General features: G+C 50.0%; 1 protein-coding gene across 5 annotated transcripts in view; it reads left to right on the forward strand.

Annotated features, from left to right (window-relative positions):
• Positions 1-18,504, forward strand: part of CAMSAP1 (calmodulin regulated spectrin associated protein 1) — a 98,251-nt gene extending 79,747 nt beyond the window's left edge. For 4 of the 5 annotated variants that reach the window (XM_033238585.1, XM_033238584.1, XM_033238587.1 and 1 more), the window contains 10 exons: positions 224-401; positions 2,900-2,991; positions 3,728-3,812; positions 4,531-6,952; positions 8,581-8,717; positions 9,106-9,314; positions 9,637-9,739; positions 11,702-11,817; positions 12,510-12,628; positions 15,398-18,504. In XM_033238585.1, coding sequence (XP_033094476.1) covers positions 224-401; positions 2,900-2,991; positions 3,728-3,812; positions 4,531-6,952; positions 8,581-8,717; positions 9,106-9,314; positions 9,637-9,739; positions 11,702-11,817; positions 12,510-12,628; positions 15,398-15,700 — 3,764 coding nt within the window. In that variant the 3' untranslated portion in view covers positions 15,701-18,504. Of the gene's footprint in view, positions 1-223; positions 402-2,899; positions 2,992-3,727; positions 3,813-4,530; positions 6,953-8,580; positions 8,718-9,105; positions 9,315-9,636; positions 9,740-11,701; positions 11,818-12,509; positions 12,629-14,091; positions 14,732-15,397 lie in introns of those variants that run through there. The other variant, XM_033238586.1, reaches the window with a different exon arrangement.
• The last annotated feature ends 2,561 nt before the right edge of the window (positions 18,505-21,065 follow it).

Here is a 21,065-nt window from a genome sequence, read left to right on the forward strand (position 1 = left end):
TCTTCTTATGTGTGTTGTGTCTTTTAATTTTAGTATTTATTTTGGTACAGTATTTGTAGTACTTGTTATTATAGAATACATTTGTTAAACTTGAAACCAGTTTTTTTTTTGGCAGAAGTTTGGTTTCAAGAAAAGGTTGAGTTGGTGCTTATAAAAGCTGCAGGTTTTTTCTGTGCTTTCAGTTAGTGTTGTAAGTAACGATGCAAAAACACTATTTCTGCAGCTAAAACAGTGTTACACCAGAAAAGCAGCCGGCCTCCTGTACCTATCTCCAACGCGACGAAACGCAGTTTCCTAGGCAGCCCTGCTGCAGGGACCCCGGCTGACCTGCAGCCCCCCGCGCAGCTGCCGGCGGAAGGCTGTCACAGGCACTACCTGCACCCCGAAGAACCTGAATACCTGTAAGTCTGTCTTTCTGCTTTCAGAATCAGTTCACCATCTTGTGTCCCTTTTTGTGTTAGTTTAAAATATTCATTGAAGTGACCTTTTTTAACATAAGCAATTTGTAGTAGCTTATGAAAGATTTTCTTTTTGCCACTGCCCTTCTGGCCACTCGGTCCCCTCTACAGAGGCCGGGAATGATACTAGCAGGAAATTCCTTCGAGGATGTGTACCTAATTCTAACATTGTTTATGGAACAGGTGTTTTTCTGTTCTCTTTTCCACCATGTGTTACACTGTTTAGGAAATGATCTAAAGATTAGAAAGGTGAATTGACAGTTTAGATGTGCTGTTTATGGTCTGATAGACAAAGAGTGAAATCCTCTTGCATTTCAAATATTGTGAAGTCTTCAAAGAAGAGTATTCGTTTACTTCATTAACTTTGGGGAAGAATTAATTTGATTTGGTGAAAAAGTTTATAGAGCTGCTTAAAGGCTAAACAACTCTAGAAAAAGAGTTGTTTAAAAAGCGTTTTTTGGAAAACGAATTTTCATCACGAAGACCTAATTTGGATACCCATATCTGGGATAGATTGACTGTCCCAGAACTGGGGGAGGTGATGAAGGAACCTTCCCTTGGAGTAAGAGTGAGCTTTGTGTTTCGTGTGGTAGGAGGGCCCACAGCTGATTCCAGCCTGGAGCCAGTTAGCACACCTAGAGTGGATAAACATTGTTAGCATGTGGCGATTTAAGATGAAAACACTATTTAAAAGTGATTTTAAATAATTCACATAAATGAATGGTTCAGTGAGACAGCATGGCGTAGAACAAACTCATTTGTTTCAGGTTGTTTGAGAGGAGCTAAAACCGGTGACCGTGTTGAGGGTTGGGATGCCGGGGCTGCTGGAGCCAGGAGGAAGGAGTTGAGAGGCCCTTGTGATACAGGCAGTGAGGCGGGTGCACAGCCAGGGGTGGGGCTTAGCTGAGGGAGGGGTTTGGATGTGTTCTGTGTTGGGGGGCTTTGAGACTGGTGTGTGTCCCCGGAGCTCAGAGCAGAGGTGGGGCGGTAACTCCGTGCCCGTGGGCACAGGCGGGGTCACTGAGTGAGGAGGATGCCTCAAGGCTGAGCCACCCCTCACATGGGCCAGCGCGGACACTTGGCATCCTTTCTCTGGTCTTTGCGTGTCTGTTGTTGAGCCCAGTGTGTATGTGTGTGTGTGTGAGCACAAGAAGCTGGTGCCCGCGTACACACTGCTCTGTGACCTGCTCTTTGCACCCAGCAGCCTGTGGTGAGAATTTTCCCACTTGGTGCATCCTCCTCTGCCACAGTTTCAACAGCTACCTGGTCTTTCACGTCACGGGTGTGCTGTGAGCGTCCGCTGTCCCCACGGTGTCCAGGCTGCAGGGTTTGCATTGTGGCCCTGACACAGGTCACTGTGCCATTCGTGCTCTGCCCAGCTTCCCCGGGCTCCCTGCCCTGGGCCCCTGTCTCCGCAGCCCTTTTGCGTATGTGCTCCTGCACGTGTGCTCTCACTGTGTCTCTGTGGTGTCTGTGTCCTGACTCTGGTGTCCTCTGTCCGTCTTTGCCTCTTCAGGCCTAGGTGTGCTAACTCCGGTCCAGGGTGCTAAGCTGTCCCCTGCGATTTCCCCAGCCTGTCTGCACCTGGCAAATTATCCCGTTACCAAATTCTCCCCAAAGTGAAACAACCAAGATAGCTGCCCTGCAGTGCGAGCGTGCTTGTTTCTCGGGAGCTGGTGCCTGTAGGGTGGCAGGGGCAGCTGGGTGCCAGTCTCACGGGTGTTTCTCTGTCAGAACTGTGCGGTCCGCACACGTGTGACCTCAGCCTTTCCTGCACGTGCCGTTTTTCCCGGGATTGAGGCCCTCACACCCGTGCCTCTGTGTGCTCCTCTCATCATTCTTTCCCTTAAGCTGTAAGCCAACGAATGGTAAAGGTGTGAGTGATTTTAGAGGTTTTTATAGATATTGCCATATTGTCCTCTAAAAATGTACATTTTTACCCTCCCACCCGCAGTGTGGGAATGTTCATGCTGCTCTCTGTGCTGGGTTTAAGTTACTCATCAGTATCTTCACAGTTGTGGCTTAGTACGGTGAGCATCATCCTTGTGGTCTATTTTCTCTCTGAAGTTCTTTCTCTCTCATTTTTTTATTGAGACAGTAATGTGCATTTTTGAAAACTGTTGCTTGTCAGAGGATCACTTTTTCTTTTTACTTTTGCTTATCTCAAAAAATCACTCTAATTGCACGCTTGGGTTTTTCTTTTCCCGTGGGAAGCTGGTTGTGTTGTAGACACACCGGAGAGTCGGTGTGCCCCTGTTCACAGTGTGTGGATGTCCATCCCAACTTGGAAGTTCTGGTACTCTTGGCTCATTTTTCCCGAACAGTCCGAGTTTCTCAAAACTTGGTGTGAATTCAGGATGGTCCTGTATACTCGTGCATTTGCTGTTGACCTTGAAGTTTGATAAAGGAGGGATTTTCCCTGTAATTCTTTTTCCATTTAGTGGGAAAGGAACTGCTGCCTTCAGCCCATCCCATCCTTTGTTGCCACTGCGACAGAAGCAGCAGAAATCCATACAGGGAGAGGACATCCCCGGTAAGAATGTTGTTTCCTCCTGGTCTTTTTTCCTTAATTTCTCGTGACTATAGATTAGTAAAATATTTCTCAAAATTAACTCATTTTATTCTGATGTAGTGATTTTTTTTTGTTTTGAGATGGATTCTTGCTCTGTAACCAGGCTCCCTGGTTCAAGCGATTCTCCTGCCTCAGCCTCCCACGTAGCTGGGGTTACAATCACATACCACCATGCCCAGCTAATTTTTGCATTTTTAGTAGAGACGGTTTCATCATGTCGGCCAGGATGGTCTCAATCTCCTAGCCTCGTGATCTGCCCACCTCGGCCTCCCAAAGTACTGGGATTACAGGTGTGAGCCACTGTGCCTGGCCAATGTAGTCATTTTAGTTAAGACTGTGGCCAAATACATTTTAACTTGTGTTGATGTAGCTCAGAATTTATAGTCTTGCAGTGAAAATATTGTTGAGAGCGATTACTTTCTGTGTAGTAGACACAGAGTAACTGCGACCTAAGCAGGAGCTCACTCATGCTGAAGCTCTCTCACAGTTCTGGTGACTTCGTTGGACCGGTCGCTGTTGAACCTTGTGTTACCATCAAAATGTGGGACAAGTGCGTAGTTTTGCCTCTCTGCTTTCCGTGAGGCCCTTCTAGTGTACTAACTTACGAGGCATTTTTGTGGAGAAATGGTCATACTGAAAGAATTTCGAGTGATAGAAAATTGGTTACTTAACACTGTCTATTTCCTCTGAACTGCAGATCAGCGACATCGATCGAATTCTTTGACCCGAGTTGATGGTCAGCCTCGAGGAGCAGCAATAGCATGGCCAGAAAAAAAAACCAGGTGAGTCTCTGTTTCAGCGATGTTTCTGTTTGGAATGTTTTTTATACTAAACAGCAGTTCTTAAGATGTCACCCCGACTCCCTGAGGATCACCGAGACCCTTTTAGGGAGTCCCTGCGATCAGAATTACTTTTATAACAACACTAGGAAGTGACTGCCTCTCTGCAGCCTCACGCTTGTGAGCGTGCCGTGGGATTTTTCGGAGTCTGCACGCCATGTGGTGTGGCAGCAGGTGGAGTCAGGTATGAGGGTCCAGCCAGATCCCAGAGCTGTACAGGTGTCAAATAGTGCCTGCCCTTACACTGGAAACTTCCCTTCTGGAGAATATAGTCATTTGTCATGGAATGGACTAATTACTGTAATTTCAATCGGTGTTTAGAAAATGTCTGAGCTTTAATTTCTAGGATGGTGTTTAGAAAATGTCTGAGCTTTAATTTCTAGGATGATAAATAGAGATTAATACTGATAAATAGAAACAAAAGCTCTTTAGGGTCCTCAGTAATTTTTAAGGGTATCAGGAGGTCCTGGGACTAGAGTGAGAATCACAAAGCTGAAATGATCTCTGATTTTCTTCTGCCTCGCGGAAGAATGAGTTTAAATCTCCTGCGTGTGAGAGGCGTATTCTCGTTGCACGGCCGGCATTCTCACCCACCGGTCCGTGTTGGGGGTCTCTGGTGTATGCAGCAGCGCACCCAGTGGACCTTCCCTCTTTGTTTCAGGCCTGCGTCCCAGCCGACACCTTTTGCTCTCCATCACGCTGCGAGTTGTGAAGTGGATCCCAGCTCTGGCGACAGCATCAGCTTGGCCCGCTCCATCAGCAAAGACAGTTTGGCATCCAATGTTGTTAATCTGACCCCACAGAACCAGCCACACCCCACAGCCACGAAGACCCCTGGGAAGAGCCTCCTGAACAATGTCAGTATTGAGGATGAGGAAGAGGAGCTTGTGGCTATCGTTAGAGCAGACGTGGCTCCCCAGCAGGCTGACCTGGAGTTCCCCAGGGCCTCACCCCGGGCCTCAGGCCTTATAGCAAGTGCCCGGTCTCCCCAAGGACAACTGGACACCTCAGAAAGTAAGCCTGACAGTTTTTTCTTGGAGCCTTTGATGCCAGCGGTGCTTAAGCCAGCGAAAGAGAAGCAGGTGATCACCAAGGAGGATGAACGGGGGGAAGGGAGACCGAGGAGCATCACGTCCAGGAGGCCCAGCGAGGGCCCCCAGCCTTTGGTACGAAGGAAAGTGACTGGCAGTCGTGACTTGAATAGGACTTTTACCCCAATTCCATGCTCAGAATTTCCCATGGTCATCGACCCCACCGAGACAGGACCGCAGTCAGTGGAGACCATGGGAGAGGTGTGTGGGGGGCCTCTGGCCCTTGGTGGATTCGATCCATTCCCCCAGGGACCATCCACAGATGGCTTCTTCCTTCATGTAGACAGGGCTGATGAGGACACTGAGGGAAGGTTATATGTTAGTTGTTCAAAAAGCCCCAACTCCCACGATTCAGAGCCGTGGACTCTGCTCAGGCAGGATTCTGACTCGGATGTGGTGGACATAGAGGAAGCCGAGCATGATTTCCTGGGTGAGGCCCATCCTGTGGTTCTCAGCAGATACATCGGGGAGGAAGAGTCGGCTAAACTGCAGGAGGACATGAAGGTGAAGGAACATGAAGACAAAGATGATGCCAGTGGCCGCTCGAGCCCTTGCCTGAGCACAGCGTCTCAGATGAGCAGCGTCTCTGTGGCGAGTGGGAGTGTGAAGATGACCAGCTTTGCAGAGAGGAAGCTCCAGAGACTCAACAGCTGCGAGACCAAGTCCAGCACCAGCAGCTCCCAAAAGACCACACCAGATGCGTCTGAGAGCTGCCCGGCCCCTCTGACCACATGGAGGCAGAAAAGGGAGCAGAGCCCGGGCCGGCATGGCAGGGACCCCGCCAGCCTCCTGGCGTCTGAGCTGGTACAGCTGCACATGCAGCTGGAGGAGAAGCGCAGGGCCATTGAGGCCCAGAAGAAGAAGATGGAGGCGCTGTCGGCAAGGCAGCGCCTGAAGCTCGGCAAGGCTGCGTTCCTGCATGTGGTGAAGAAGGGCAAGGCCGAGGCTGCCCTGCCCCTCAGGCCGGAGCACTTTTCAAAGGAGTACTCTCAGCACAACGGGGAGGACTGTGGGGATGGCGTTTCCAAAACTGAAGACTTTCTCGTGAAGGAGGAGCAGAGAGAGGAGCTCCTTCACGAGCCTCAGGATGTGGACAAAGAGAGCCTGGCCTTTGCTCAGCAACATAAAGCAAAAGACCCTGTGGCTCTGCATGAGCTGGAGAGAAATAAGGTGATCTCCGCCGCCCTCCTGGAGGACACCGTTGGGGAGGTTGTCGACGTGAACGAATGCGACCTCTCCATCGAGAAGCTCAATGAAACCATCAGTACGCTGCAGCAGGCCATCCTGAAAATCTCTCAGCAGCAGGAGCAGCTTCTCCTGAAGTCTCCCACAGTCCCAGTGCCGGGCTCTAAGAGTAACTCGCAGGACCACAAAGTGAAGGCGCCAGTCCACTTTGTGGAGCCACTCTCTCCTACGGGCGTGACTGGCCACCGCAAAGCCCCCCGGCTGGGTCAGGGCCGGAATTCCCGTTCCGGAAGGCCGGCGGAGCTGAAGGTCCCAAAAGACAGGCCACAGGGCTCCTCCCGAAGTAAAACCCCAACACCCAGTGTAGAGACGCTCCCACACTTGCGACCCTTCCCTGCCAGCAGCCACCCTCGGACGCCCACGGACCCTGGCCTGGACGGTGCCCTGGAGCCCAGCGGTGACCCACATGGGAAGTGTCTTTTTGATAGTTACAGGCTCCACGATGAAAGCAATCAGCGGACACTTACTCTGTCCTCTTCCAAAGACACCAACATTCTTTCGGAGCAGATGAGCCTCAAAGAAGTTCTGGATGCGAGTGTGAAGGAGGCGGGGCCCAGCTCCTCAGATGTCTCGGGAAAAGAGAGCATCCCCGTGGAGGAGCCTCTGAGGAGCAGGGCCAGCCTCATTGAAGTGGACCTCTCGGACCTGAAGGCCCCCGACGAGGACGGGGAGCTGGCAAGCCTCGATGGCTCGGCGGACCTCATCAGCGAAGGTGACCAGAAGCCGGGGGTCGGCTTCTTCTTCAAGGTAAGGGATCAGTAGCATCTGTTTCAGGCACTCGTGATGTGTTGCCACCCTACGTGATTGTGAGGTAGAAAACACAGACCTGCACCAGGCTGGCCAGCCGCTCCCGTAAGAGGCCAGGGGATGCGTGTGTTTAGCTTTGTGGGCCACAGAGTCTCTGTCCCGAGGACTCCACTTGGCCAGAAGCAGTCCTGGGCAGTACGAAGGCAAGCGAGCGTGGCGTGGCTGAGATGACTTTGTTATGAGCCCTAAAACTGGAATTTCATGTGATTTTCAACATTGTTCGTGTTGCTGGTTTCCAGTCAAAACCCTGTTGTCGCCCCATCCTGCCCCAAAGTGTAAAAAGCGTTCATCGTTAGAATGCTCTGGCGGTGGCCAGGCCTGGCCTGTGGGCTGAAGTTTGCCAACCTCTGATATAGCGACTTCAAAAAACATTTTTGTACATCTTTCTTGTAATTTTTTTCCTTAGAGATGAAGGGAAGCGTAAACTGAACTGTTTTAATAGTCAGTGCATCACATATGTTTCGCTGTGACGTTCGTCATCTCCTAAGATGATAAGACCATATTTTTGTTGTAGCTTTTCAGTGTTGAGACAGATGTTGATACACAGTTACAGTATTGGGTGCAGTAATGTTCTGTACAGATCTGTGGCCTAGGAGCAGTGGCTGACCTCGCCGAGGCCTGTGGGGGGCGCTGCTAGCCAGGTGCGCACACACTCCATGATGCTCACAGGACAGTGAAGTCGCCTAAGAACCTATTTCTCAGAATGTTTTCTCTCAGCAAGGGACACGCAACTGTTTCTGCTTTGCCTCCAGGCAGTTATGAATTTGATTGAGGGGATACCAAATCATCAGGCGGATCTTAGCAAAAGAGGCAAGCTTTATTTGGTGGTTGCACTTCTGAAATGTAAACAAATTAGTGACCAACTTCAATATTCTCTTTTTTGGGCTCTGTCGCCCAGGCTGGAGTAAAACGGCATGATCTTGGCTCACTGCAACCTCTGCCTCCCAAGTTGAAACGATTCTCCTGCCTTGGCCTCCTGAGTAGCTGGGATTACAGGCGTGTGCCACCACGCCCAGCTGATTTTTTTTTTTTTTTTTTTTTAGTGGAGACAGGGTTTCGCCATGTTGGCCAGACTGGTCTTGAACTCCTGACCTCAGGTGATCCACTCTCCTTGGCCTCCCAGAGTGCTAGGATTACAGGTGTGAGCCATCCCACCTAGCCAATTTTTGTATTTTTAGTAGAGACAGGGTTTCGCCATGTTGGGCAGGCTGGTCTCAAACTCCTGACCTCAAGTGATTCACCCACTTCAGCCTCCCAAAGTGCTGGGATTACAGGAATGAGCCACTGTGCCCAGCCTCGCTCTTATTTTGGAAATACATGTGTACTTTTTAAGGCCAATTGGATTTCACGTGAGATGTTGCGAAAGTTGGGTGATGCCTAGCGCCTTTGAAATGCGCCTGTTTGTCTTCATTCGTATTTTAGAGTCTGTAATGGTTAAAGAAAAGCGTAGAAGTCTTTATGCGTTAAACTTTTACAGGTGTAGTGACAGTCGGCTGCTGGATCGAGTGCGGCCGTGTCGGGCTTCTGAGGGGGTTCCTGTCATGCTCTGTGTGGCTTCTGTCTTGCAGGACGAACAGAAAGCGGAAGATGAGCTCGCCAAGAAGCGGGCAGCCTTCCTCCTGAAGCAGCAGCGCAAGGCCGAGGAGGCCCGCGTGCGCAAGCAGCAGCTGGAAGCAGAGGTGGAGCTCAAGCGCGATGAAGCCCGGTAAGCCTCCAGCCAGGGAAAGCAGACTGGGCAGGAGCCTGATGGGTCCCTGGCGGCCCCCGTCCCATTCCCGGCACTGGGCATGGACCATGGCAGTGAGTGCCTCAGAGGGTCGTACTCCTCCCATGGGTGACCTCCCTGAACTTTCACGGCCGCTGCTGATCTGCAGTGAGGACATGCGTTGCTGGTGGCCAGTGAGGCTGTGTGGCCTGGTGGCTCATCTGCAGGACTGCCCTTGCAGCCTCTGTGCCTGCTTGTGGAGGCTGGCCACCCTTGGTGCCAGCGGCCGGGGAGCACCCGAGAAACGCGCCTGGACAGGGCGCCGCGGCGCAGGCGTCGTGGAAGAAGCCCCGTGACCGAGCAGTGTCTGGGCCTGTGTTTCTCTCAGGCGCAAAGCTGAGGAAGACCGGGTCCGGAAGGAGGAGGAGAAGGCGCGGCGCGAGCTCATCAAGCAGGAGTATCTGCGGCGGAAGCAGCAGCAGATCCTAGAGGAGCAGGGGCTCGGCAAGCCCAAGTCAAAGCCGAAGAAGCCGCGGCCGAAGTCAGTGCACCGGGAAGAGTCGTGCAGCGACTCCGGCACCAAGTGCTCCTCCACCCGTAAGCGGCCCTGGCCCTCACGTGGGCAGCGCTTCCTTCCGTGGGCGGCGGCCTCACGTTCTTCAGCTCATTGCAGTTTTGTCAAGAGTGGTGTGAGGCGGGAAGGGTGGAGATGATTTTCCCTGTTTCACGGATGACAGTGTTGAGACCAGAGGCTCTGAGATGTGCGGCACATCCAGGCGCAGCCTGGCTCCCTGGGGCGGGGTGGCGTCGCGGCCTCTGGCCGAGCTCTGCAGGGCCAGGTGAGCGGAAAGGTACAGGGGACAGGTACGTGTCTGTCAGAATCTGTTCATGAACCATCATCTGTTTCTGTCTCTGGCAGCTGATAACTTGAGCCGGACTCAGTCAGGCTCCAGCCTGTCCTTGGCCTCTGCAGCGACGACAGAACCCGAGAGCGTTCATTCTGGGGGCACACCCTCTCAGCGGTAAGGGACCTGAGACGGCCGCCGGCCCGAGGCTGGAGCACGTTGGGAAGGGGGCAGGCTGGGACCTCCCGATTAAAAACAACGAGAAAGGCTTTGTAACTTTAGTTTTGATAAAATTTCACATTTACAGAACAGTTGCAATAATGTCATCAGGAATCCCAGTGCCCTTCACACTGGCTCCCCAACTGGTTAAACCTGGCAGCCTTTGCCTTATCATCCTCCCCTTTCCTCCACCCCACACATGCATGCCTGCTTCTTCATCATTGTGAGTCCCTTGGAGTCCAAGCATGGTGGCTTACCTCCATGATTCCAGCACTTTTGGAGGCTGAGGCAGGAGGATCACTTAGGCCCTGGAGTTCCAGACCAGCCTGGACAACAGAGTGAGACCCCCATCTCTACAAAAAATACAAAAAAAAGTTAGCTAGGTGTGGTGGCATGCACCTATAGTCCCAGCTACTTGGGAAGCTGAGGTGGTAGCATCGCTTGAGCCCAGGAAGTTGAGGCTGCAGTGAGCTATGCTCACACTACTGCACTCCAGCCTGGGCAACAGTGAGATGCCGCCAAAAACCCCAAAACCAAACAGAAAAAAACCACTCCGTTGGAGATGTCGGGCCTTTTTTGCTTTAATACTTCAGTGTGTATTTCCTGGAACGAGTGGAACGAGGACGTTTTCTCGTGTAATCAGTTACCAAGCCAGCACTTTCATCCAGTTTGCAGTCCCCATTCAGCTGTCCTCAGTTGTCTCAAGAGTGTCCCTGACAACCGTGGTGTTCCCTAGTCTAGGATCTGGTTTGGGGTGACGAATGGCCTTGAAGTGCCATGTCCCTTTAGTCTCCTTCCATCCAGAGCAGTTCCTTAACCTGTCTGTGCCTTTCTGGACCTTGACTTTTGGTAACCACAGGTCCGTTATCCTTCTGGCTGCCTCTCAGTTTTGGTTTCCTGTGATGAGACTGGGGCCTCCCGCTTCTGACTGAGCAGCCCAGAAGTAGGCGTGTGTCTTTCCCAACGCAGCCTCTCTGGCGGCCCCAGGACTGCTCCTGTGGTGAGAAAGTAACTTCGGGAGAGAGGCTGGGACTGGTCTGGACCTCATGGAACTGTCCACAGGGGCGTTAGTGATCACTGTGGAGCTCCTGCTCACCGCTTCCTCCACGTGTACTGTCAGCTCCCGGGGGAGCAAGGGTCTCCTCCGCCCATGGGTCCCTTTATTTTTATGTGCACACCGTGTGGCCTCTGTTCTCTCTGCACCTCTGGGCCATGTTTTCTTGCCTCTTCGCCTGACTCATAGCTCCTTGTTGTCTCTGGGCTTTGTGGCGGATCCCTCCGAGGGACTGCAGATTCTGTTTGGGTTTTTGTTCTGGTGGTCAATGACCGTGGCTGGATTCAGACTCCAGCACTGTCTGCCTGCTTTGTGAGAGCAGCAGCCGACATCTCTTGAGCAGCTGTGTTCAGCCTTTTGGCATCTTTGGTGCTCAGTGGAGACTCCCTGCAGGGTGGAGCTCAGGCCTTCCAGGGATCAGAGTCACTGGGACCCAGGTTTTCAGACTCGGCCCACTGTGGCCCTTCCTTCCCTAGGCCTCATCCCTGGCTGGGCAGCAGCACAGGTGGTCCAAACTTCATCCTCTGGCTTCCTGAGCCAGCAGCACTGTGCCCTGTGCTGTGCCTGTGCCCTGCTCAAGGGAGTAGTGCCTCGAGCAAGGGCTGCGTGGAGGTGAACCCCTTCAGTGAAGGACTGACTCCCCTCTGTCCTCATCACTCCCTAGTACCTGAAGTGTTTGCTTTTATATTTTGCTGGGAGTGTCTGTACTGTGTGGAGGTTGTGGCGACTCGAGCCCCCACCGTCACTGGAAGCCTCCTCCCCTGCTGATGTGTTTCCTGTCCTTGTTGCGGGCTGGCCCCTTGCCAGCGGTGGTGAGAGGAAGCCAGCGCTTCACCTGCCTGTCTCTTGTCTGTTTCTCCCTGCAGAGTGGAATCGATGGAAGCCCTGCCCATACTGAGCCGTAACCCGAGCAGGAGCACAGACCGAGACTGGGAGACCGCGTCGGCAGCGTCTTCCTTGGCCTCGGTGGCTGAGTACACAGGTGACGGCCTTCGCCCTCCTTAGAGGTCATCGTGGGCATAGCCGCACGCCTTTGCGTGGCTCTTTCAATATCTGTTCTCTATTTTGGTCTAAAAAGTATTTTTTTAACAAAGATGTTTTATTTAGTGAAAGAGAGCTATTTTTAGCTCTTTGGTGCTGAAATGGGCATGTAGTTTAGTAGAAGCTCTTAGTCCTGCCTTGCCCTCCTGGCCATATGCCATGCTGTCTGCTGTGCAGGGGGCAGCAGACCTGGGGGCGGCAGAGCCCAGGAGTGGCAGAGCCCGGGAGTGGTGGGAGTGCTTGGCTCTCACCAGCTGCCCTTGGAGCAGGCGTGGGCACAGGGCACGGTGAACTGGAGGTGCTGCTGTGGCTGAGGAGTATGTCCTGGGGCCTTTGAACTTTAGACTTTTTACAAGTTTTTTTCCTGGTTTTGTCTTTTTTTTATAGTTAAGACACTGAATTTAGAAAGGGGATAAATTATTGATTACTTTCGTCTTTAGTTGTCTAAAAGTTTATAAGTTAAAATTCTTTTGAATAAATTTTAAGTGACTTTTACTTCCCATTTTTAAATAATCATAAATATCTGTAATTCAGCCTACCCATTGCTTGCTTCTAAGACATTGTTGGTTTTCTTTTTTGTGCGTGTTCGTGCCTTGAAATAATAATTTTGCCAATCCTGGCCTCGTTTCTTAGGTCCCAAGCTCTTTAAGGAGCCCAGTAGCAAATCAAACAAGCCGATTATTCACAATGCCATATCCCATTGCTGCCTGGCTGGAAAAGTGAATGAACCCCACAAGAATTCCATATTGGAGGTAGGTATCACGTTTCAACCTCAGTTTTTATGTGAAGTAAAAAATGTTTGTAAATTAAGCATTCCTTCTACAAGAAAACACCCCAAATCTTTGATGAACGAGAGTTGCTAGGGAGGATGCAGATTTCAGGGAAGGCCGTTCCAGGCAGGTGGGAGTGAGGCGTGCCAAGGTCCAGGGGCTGCAGTGAGCCTGTGCTGGAGGAACACCCAGGAGGACGGGGCTGGGTTCAGAGGCTACATCCCTGTGTGGGGACTCTGTGGGCTGAGGAAAGACTCAGCTTTACACAGAGTGAGACAGTGGATGCAGGTGTGGGCAGAGAAGAGCCAGGAACCCACCTGCCCTTCCCAGTAGATCAGAGCAGTCAGCAGGGAAGCCAGGGAGGCAGCCTGGTGGTGAGTGAGGAACAGGGGCCAGGGCCAGAGTGGTGGGGTGGGGAGGGCGGAGCGGGGAGGGTCGGAGGAGGCATGCATCTGCTGAGCGTGTGGACTCCGGAGCACACAGTGTGCATGCCCAGGGAGGGGCTTGGAAGCAGGAATCTGAGGGTCCTGCATGGGGTCTAGGCTGGCCCCTGAGGGGCAGGACTGGAATTCCAGGGGAGAGGAGGCAGAGCCATTGGACCCCGCCCCAGATTCAGGCCCGTGTGTGGCCTTAAGTTGCTGACCTTGGGATACAACGGCTTGTGAATGAAAATTATGCAACAGTCTGTCACCCACCAGAAATTCTGCTTTTTAATAATTAAGACTAACCCCTGGTCCTTAGTTGATTTAGTTGTAAAAATTAAAGTGACATACGGAATCTGTGACCCACTTTAAAACGGATGTGTTCTTCTTGATAATGAAGATCATCTAGACTAAGAGTGGCCCCAACCTAGGCAGGTCTCATGGGACTGGGGATGGAAGTGGCCATGGTCATGCCCTTTCTGCTTAGATTTTCACAGGGAGAGAAGATCATCTAGACTAAGACTGGCCCCGACCTAGGCAGGTCTCATGGGACTGGGGATGGAAGTGGCCATGGTCATGCCCTTTCTGCTTAGATTTTCACAGGGAGAGAAGATCATCTAGACTAAGACTGGCCCCGACCTAGGCAGGTCTCATGGGACTGGGGACGGAAGTGGCCATGGTCATGCCCTTTCTGCTTAGATTTTCACAGGGAGAGATCATCTAGACTAAGACTGGCCCCGACCTAGGCAGATCTCATGGGACTGGGGATGGAAGTGGCCATGGTCATGCCCTTCCTGCTTAGATTTCCACACGGAGAGGTGGTTGGCCCCTTGTATCAGTGGCCCCCAGGATCACCTTGCATGCGGAGGTGCACTGGAAGGACTCGTGGCCCTCAGTGTGGAGTCGGCCCATGGCTTAGATTTATTCCAGCACTGTGGAGGGAGCCAGAGCCACGGGGTGAAGAGGGAGAAGACAGAGGCAGGGCCAGGCCCTGTGCAGCTCCCTCTGCTCTCATTCTTCCAGCAGCAGATCCAAAGCAGTCTGGGGGCCATGGAGAGCCCTTTTGAGACTGGATGCCCTGAGCTCTCCCTGGGGGCTGGTCACGAGGCACAGCCCTTGCCCAGTGTGCAGCAGTGTGCCTGATGCCTGGGAGGAAACCAGCGTTAGCGTGTGGACCAGCAGTTGAGACTCAGGGAGGCCCTCCTGTCAGCCAGTGAGTGACTGCGAGCTCTGCAGATAGCAAGTTCCCAGGCGCCCACTGAGGGCCGCCCAGCAGGCAGGCCTTTCTAGGACAGCAGCCATCTCAGCTGTGCCACGTAAGCTGAGGGCACCACATGCTTCCTTACCACGCAGGCAGCAGTAAGTAAATAAGATGAACCCCACTCCCCACAGTCCCACTGTCCCTACAAATTAAATGTTCTTTCTTTTTGGCATCTAATTCTGTTCATATTTAAACACAGTGTTTGTAGGGTTGAAATCAGTATTACATACACTTTTGGATTCTTTTAAAAAATATGGATTACTGAAAATAATAAGCCCCATTATATGCTGATACATTGTGTATTTATGAAAAGTAACTTTTCTAAAGGCAAATAAATAGAAGAGTGGCATTGACATAAGAAGACTGACATCTCAGCCACTTGTGCCCTCCGTCCATTACAGCCACACACAATGCACACTTGGGTTGATTCTACTTAAAACATTTTTTATTGATACAAAACAGATGTACATGTTTTGGGGGGTAGATGTGATGATTTTATTTCTGCTTTTTGTCTGTGAGGGATAGTGCTATTATTTGTACGCAGTGTTTTGTGTGGATGTGTGTTTTCATTTCCCTTGAGTACATACGTGAGAGAGGATTGCTGCGTCCCACGGTAACTGCCTGACGGTTTGGAGAACGGCCAAGTTGTTTTTCACAGCAGCTGCTGTGCTCTGCATCCTCCTGGCAGTGAACGAGCCCCATGGCTCGCCAGCACTTGTTACCGCCCTGCTCCTGGGTTCCAGCCGTCCTTGTGGGCATGACGTGGCGTCTCTTTCTGACTGGCATTTCTCTGGTGGCTAATGATGAGCATCTTTTCATACACTTTTCCACTTAATTGTAAAAGCGTTTTTTTCCCCTTGCTTGCCTAGACTTCTTAAGTAAAGTCTCAATGGCATGTAATGCTCTAGGACGGGTCTGCCATAATTGTTTACAACAGGCAGGCTGTAGGTGACAGGTGGGGGAGCTTCCCATGGAGCAGTGCCGGTTGAGCCGCTGTGGGAGCCTAACTCATGGCAGTTGGAGTGGCCTTGAAGTGTTTGTCTCTTTCCCTTTTCTCTCCCCACACAGGAGCTGGAGAAGTGTGACGCCAATCACTACATCATACTGTTTCGTGATGCTGGCTGCCAGTTCAGGGCGCTTTACTGCTACTATCCTGATACGGAGGAAATCTACAAACTCACTGGCACGGGGCCAAAGAACATCACCAAGAAAATGATCGACAAGCTGTATAAATACAGCTCAGACCGAAAACAGTTTAACTTGATCCCAGCCAAAACCATGTCTGTCAGTGTGGATGCACTCACAATCCACAACCACCTGTGGCAGCCCAAGCGGCCCGCAGTGCCAAAGAAGGGCCAGACTCGTAAATGACCCCGGTGCAGCCGGCGTCTGAAGGGTGACCCAGACTCGTAAATGACGCCCTTGTGGCTGGCATCCAGAGGATGCCATGGGGTCCTTATTTATTGTTTTCATCTATTTGGGTACGAAGTGTGCAAAGTCACAGACCTTTTGCAAAGACGTTTCTAGACAACAGAAGAAAACCCTTCTCTCAGCACTCATCTCACGCAGAGGATGCCAGGCAGGGCGAGGATGGGGGAGTAGATGCCGCCTTTACAGTGGCTCGCACTGCTGTGGCCACCACTGACCACTGAGGCTCCCAGAGGAGGGTGTTCACAGCGAGGTCCCAGGCCACGGAGCTCCCTTACTTGAAGTTCTCCTTCAGCATAGATTAGATGTGATCCACTTTGCTTTCTCGCTTCTCACCTCACCCCGTTGCACATTGCCTGACACCCTCATGTTGGCCAGCTGTAATCTCATGTGACTGTAGGACTGAGGCTCAATCTTGGCTTGGGGTGTTTGAATGTCTATAGCAAAGGAATTCATAATGGGAAATCTTTTTCATTTGAGAAATTGTATGATATTTATTGATTGTGTCTACTGCCAACATTTATATCCAATTCTAAGATTTCTGAAAAAAAATTCTTATCCCTTGCTGCTCAGAAAAAGTTTACTGAAAATACCAGTTCACTAAAAGCACTGAAATCTGCAAAGTCTGTCTTCTGCTAAAATAACGTTTACAAATGTGAAGAAGATTATTTCTGGCACACAGTCACGAGGATGGGGAATGGCACTAGGAGCTGATGTTTGCTTCGTTTAAAGTAGGCAAGCTGAGCCAACTGCAGCCATCATTGATTAAGTTTCGGATAGTACTCTAATCATTTGTTCGCTTTAATAAAGACAGATTTTGGTGAAGTAGAATATTTTTCATTCTGAGCATGTTTGTCCCATAAGGTGATGCACTTAAGCTGACAGTCCCTTTAGTGGTTTTGTTAGGTCACGGATTGTCCTGTCTGGATTCTGCATCTGGAAGCGCTGCATGCTCTCAGAGGAGCATGCTCTTTTCCGTGTAGATGGATAATTTTGTTTTGTTGCCTGTTTAAAAACAAGTGGTTATTTGCAGTTATTTCAGAACTCCAAGTAAGCGGATGGCTTTGGGTGCTTTCTGCCTTGGTCCCAATGGTGTTGATGCTTCTGCGGAGCGGACATTCCCGGGAGCAGGTGCGTGCCAGCCACGGCTGCCAGACACTGCAGCAACTGACCAGCTGCCGGAAGATTCTGGAGCCACTAACATTAGTTTTGCACATATTTTCTTGGGAGTGTTACTTGAATCTATCTCGAACTGCAGAAAAAATTAAAGATCAATAGGGAGAAAAAGTTAGAGACAAGTGTAACTGTTACATAATTTTAGATAAGAAACCTGAGTCGTGTACATAAGGAAAGCGGGAACATGGTACAGAAGGCTAGAAGGAATTACAGGTCTTATTCCCCTTTCCTCAGTCCTTTGAAGAAAAGGACAACCTCTTGCGACTTTGTATATATCGTGTTCAACACAGCCGCTCTCTGTCCTGTAAATAGGGAACTAAAGGCTGTCTGATTTCTCAAGTGCTGAGTTACACATCCTGAGTGAGCTTTCTGTTACCATACTTTCACACGTGGGCTTTATTTCTCACTGTATGTTTGATATGATATTACCGTATTTATTTTAAGAAAGCACTAAGATGTAATAAAGTGATGAACTAATTTGCTTTACATTGAATCGTATGTGTGAGGCTGCTGTGGCTCATTTCTCTGACCAGGCGACACCAGCTCCTTGCTTTATAGGAGTTTCACGTTATTGTTTTTTTTTTTTTTTACCATGGCCCTATCGAAGTCAGTGGAATTGGATTATTTTTAATGAAGAGCTAGAAAATGTCTGGCATAGAGCTGGAAAATTGCATTCCCATGGGACTTCTGAGTCAATTCTGGATTTTCTCCATGGAATGAGTCAGTTTGTGGAACATCCTGAAACCTGTCCTTGAGCATGGAGGATTTTTCACTGTTGGTTGCAAGTAAGCACCAGCGTGGCACGGACATTCCTGATGTCGTAAGTCCCCAGGCCATTGTTTGCCTGATGGTTGACAGAAATGTCCCTGCCTTCTTCATGCTTGGACACAGCAACCCTTTTAATTTGTCTTGAAAAGGTTCAGACACAGGATTAATTTTCGCGGTGGTGCTTTTGGGCCTTTCTGGCTTGGGTGGTGGTAAAGTCATGATTTTGCAGTTGATAACACTGACCCATAGCTCTGTTATCAATGTCTGCCATTTTCAAAGCCTCTGCAGTGGTATTTGTGTCTCGTCGCAAATTTCTTTCAGCGGAAAGCTTGCACATCTTTCCTTGTCTCTCAGAATTCTAACCTTGTTATTTAAGACAAGCTGCTCTCCCCATTTAGGATATCACTTTGTAAAGAAAGTGTAAACCAAATGATTCAATGTATGACGAAGTTTATGTGTAAATCCTTGGTAATGCTAGAATTCTGGGAGCCCAGAAGGGTTGAAAGAGAAATGAAACTTGTGTGAGTCCCATTATTTTACACGTGTATGTGCAGATACGTTCTACCCACACGTGTGCGTGCACCAAATGCACTGCTTTCCGTGTGTCCTTTTGACTTCCTACTCGTGTCACTGCGGTGCAATCTCTTAGCAGACTTCAGGCCCAAACTGTATTCTTCACTCAGGCAAAATTGAAAAGTGGAATAATTCTAAATTACTTCTAGGTTATACTTTTACCTCCCTGAAATTGTAGTTGTCACTTGGAGGGCAAAATATTTATTGAAATAAAATTTTCTGTTAAAAATCCGTCAACTTGGAGAATGTTTTGCAATTGATTGTGATTTATTTTGTGCAACAGGATTTGACTTTTGAGAAGTGCCAACGGGCATCTCTAAAGCAGTTGCGTTTCACCTTTTCTGGGAATGTTTTTGAAAAGAACAGTAGCCGTATCTCTCCATCATTGTTTTGGTCAAGTCTGTCTGTGTTACTGGGAAGCAGACACACCCAGGACTGCATCTCTGACTTTCACACCTGCCTTTTCTTACAGGGCTTGAGTGGGTGCCTTGCTGTTGTCTAGAGTTTTTTCTGGTGTGGAAGGTGGAGGTGTATTTTTAAGGACAGTCCAGGGGATTCGGACGTCACCAGCAGATTCGGACGTCACCAGCGGAGCCATGTAGGGTACTCTGTCATTCACAGTCTCCATGTGCTACAATTTATCCCATTTGAAGGCCCAGGCTGTGGGGTTTGTTAGAGGTTTCAGAGAGCCGAACTTGCTCTTGTAAGAAACTTGGACTCCCGGGAGCATCTCGCTGTATAGATGGCAAGTTCCTCTCCTTCCTCCTCGTGCCGTTTTTCAGGATTATGAACTAGGAAAGTAAATTTCAGCTGTGGAAGTGAGTGCCCTCGTCCCTCCACCATCTAGAAGAGGGGTGATCTCCACCTGCAAGCTGTTTGCAGATGCCTTGTTTTGTTCTTTCTCCTTTAGAAAGAGCAAGTGAAATTTCCCCAGTTATTTCTCGTGTAGCAATACTTTGCCAAAGCAACATATAATGGGAATGAATGACCGAGGAAAGGAATAGATTAGCAGACTCCACGTAGACAAGCCCAGGCACAAAACCTGTGAATGAATTGCTGAGTCATTTGTTTCAGGGTAGAACATTTATTCGCAACGAAAAATTTGGGTTGCTTCTGGTTCAAAAGTATTAAACCACATTTCCCATACAAATGCATTTCTGCGCTAGTATCACGATGATGGTCAGCAACTAACCAGTTTGGCCTTGGAGCGGCTTCTCAGTAGCTCTCTTTTTTCCATCTGGTAAATGATGCTCCCCAACTGCAAACTAAGATACTTTAGCTCTGACAGCCTGAGATTCAGGGTGCTTCCTGCCATTCAGATGTGCATAGCATGTTGGCTTCATCTGTGCACACAGCCTTCAGGAGGAGGATGATCCTGCTCTGAGTGTGGCTTGCCACTAACGGGCCTCCAGACACGCTGTCGGGGGCACACAGGGATGATGCTTGCAGGACCCCTGTTGCTGCCACAGGGCAAGGTCGAGAAAAGCCTACGTGGCACCCAGCTTGCTTACTCCCAGTTGGAGATCTCATGTCCTTTCTCTCTCATTGTGGCAAGAATGACACACATCTTTCTAGTTTTATGCTATCATGAAAAGTTAAGTTCCCTTTATAGTTGAAGTGATTAATAACAAGGCGGGATAGATGGACGGAGACTCCTGTACGATGGGCGTGCTGGCAGAGGCATCAGCTGTTGGAGTTGGGCCTAGAGTTCCCCAGTGGGTGCTTGCTTTGTGTCTTCCCCGGGCAGCCCCTGGGCCTGCGTCAGTGTGCAGCATGGGGTGCTGAGGCTTTGGGACGGGCATTTAAAGTCTTGAGATTTTTAAGGCCGGGTGTGGTGGCCCACGTCTGTAATTCCAGCACTTTGGGAGGCTGAGGTGGGAAGATTACCTGACAGGTCAGGAGTTTGAGACCAGCCTGGCCAAAAGGATGAAACCCCATCTCCATTAAAAGTACAAAAATTAGCCGGGCGCGGTGGCGGGCGCCTGTGGTCCCAGCTGCCCAGGAGGCTGGGGCAGGAGAATCGCTTGAACCTGGGAGGCGGAGCTTGCAGTGAGCCGAGATCGCGCCACTACACTCCAGCCTGGGTGACAGAGTGAGACTCCATCTCAAAAATAAATACATACATGTTGGGTTTTTTAAAAACTGATTTTTTAGTTGAACTGATAAATCTCTCTAATTTCCATTTTTTTCAGACCTTTTTTTTTTTCTTTTATGCCAGGTGGTAAATTTTTGTTTTCATTACAATGCAATCCTTATTCTTTCAAAGTTGAAAGTAGAACATACTTAGAGAAAAGCAGATTCCCAGCATCCAGCCCAATAAACTTTTGGCAAAGTACATGTTCTGGTTTTAAAATCAGTGGTTCCCAATATTGGTCACCAAAGCTCCCTTCTGTAACATTTGGCTCCTAAATTATATTTATCGATACATATCTTTGCTCTGTTTTCGTAGACATTTGACTGCCAGTACAAGTCAGCCTGGCAAGGTTGACTGACAAGCTGGACAGTCCCTGTGGCCCCTTGGAGGTGCTGTGAAGGCAGAGTGTTGGGCATCTGGTGGGCATGTGGGTTTCTGTTCCATTATTGACATTATTTCTGTGTATGTTTCTTCAGGTCGGACTCTCGTTCAGCTTGCAGGTTGCCGTGTTGTTTCTTGGGTAGTGTTCCCTCATCCCAGGAAATCAACTTGCTGGGGCGCAAGCATTGTCATTCCTGGGGAAGACACTCGTGACTGCTGGCTGGCTGCACACTCGGTCTTGGAGCAGACCTGCTGGTTGCAGACCTGGGCATTTGA

The sequence above is a fragment of the Trachypithecus francoisi genome, unplaced genomic scaffold (assembly GCF_009764315.1).
Source record: "Trachypithecus francoisi isolate TF-2019V2 unplaced genomic scaffold, Tfra_2.0 Lachesis_group16, whole genome shotgun sequence".
In the NCBI taxonomy this organism is placed as follows: domain Eukaryota; kingdom Metazoa; phylum Chordata; class Mammalia; order Primates; family Cercopithecidae; genus Trachypithecus; species Trachypithecus francoisi.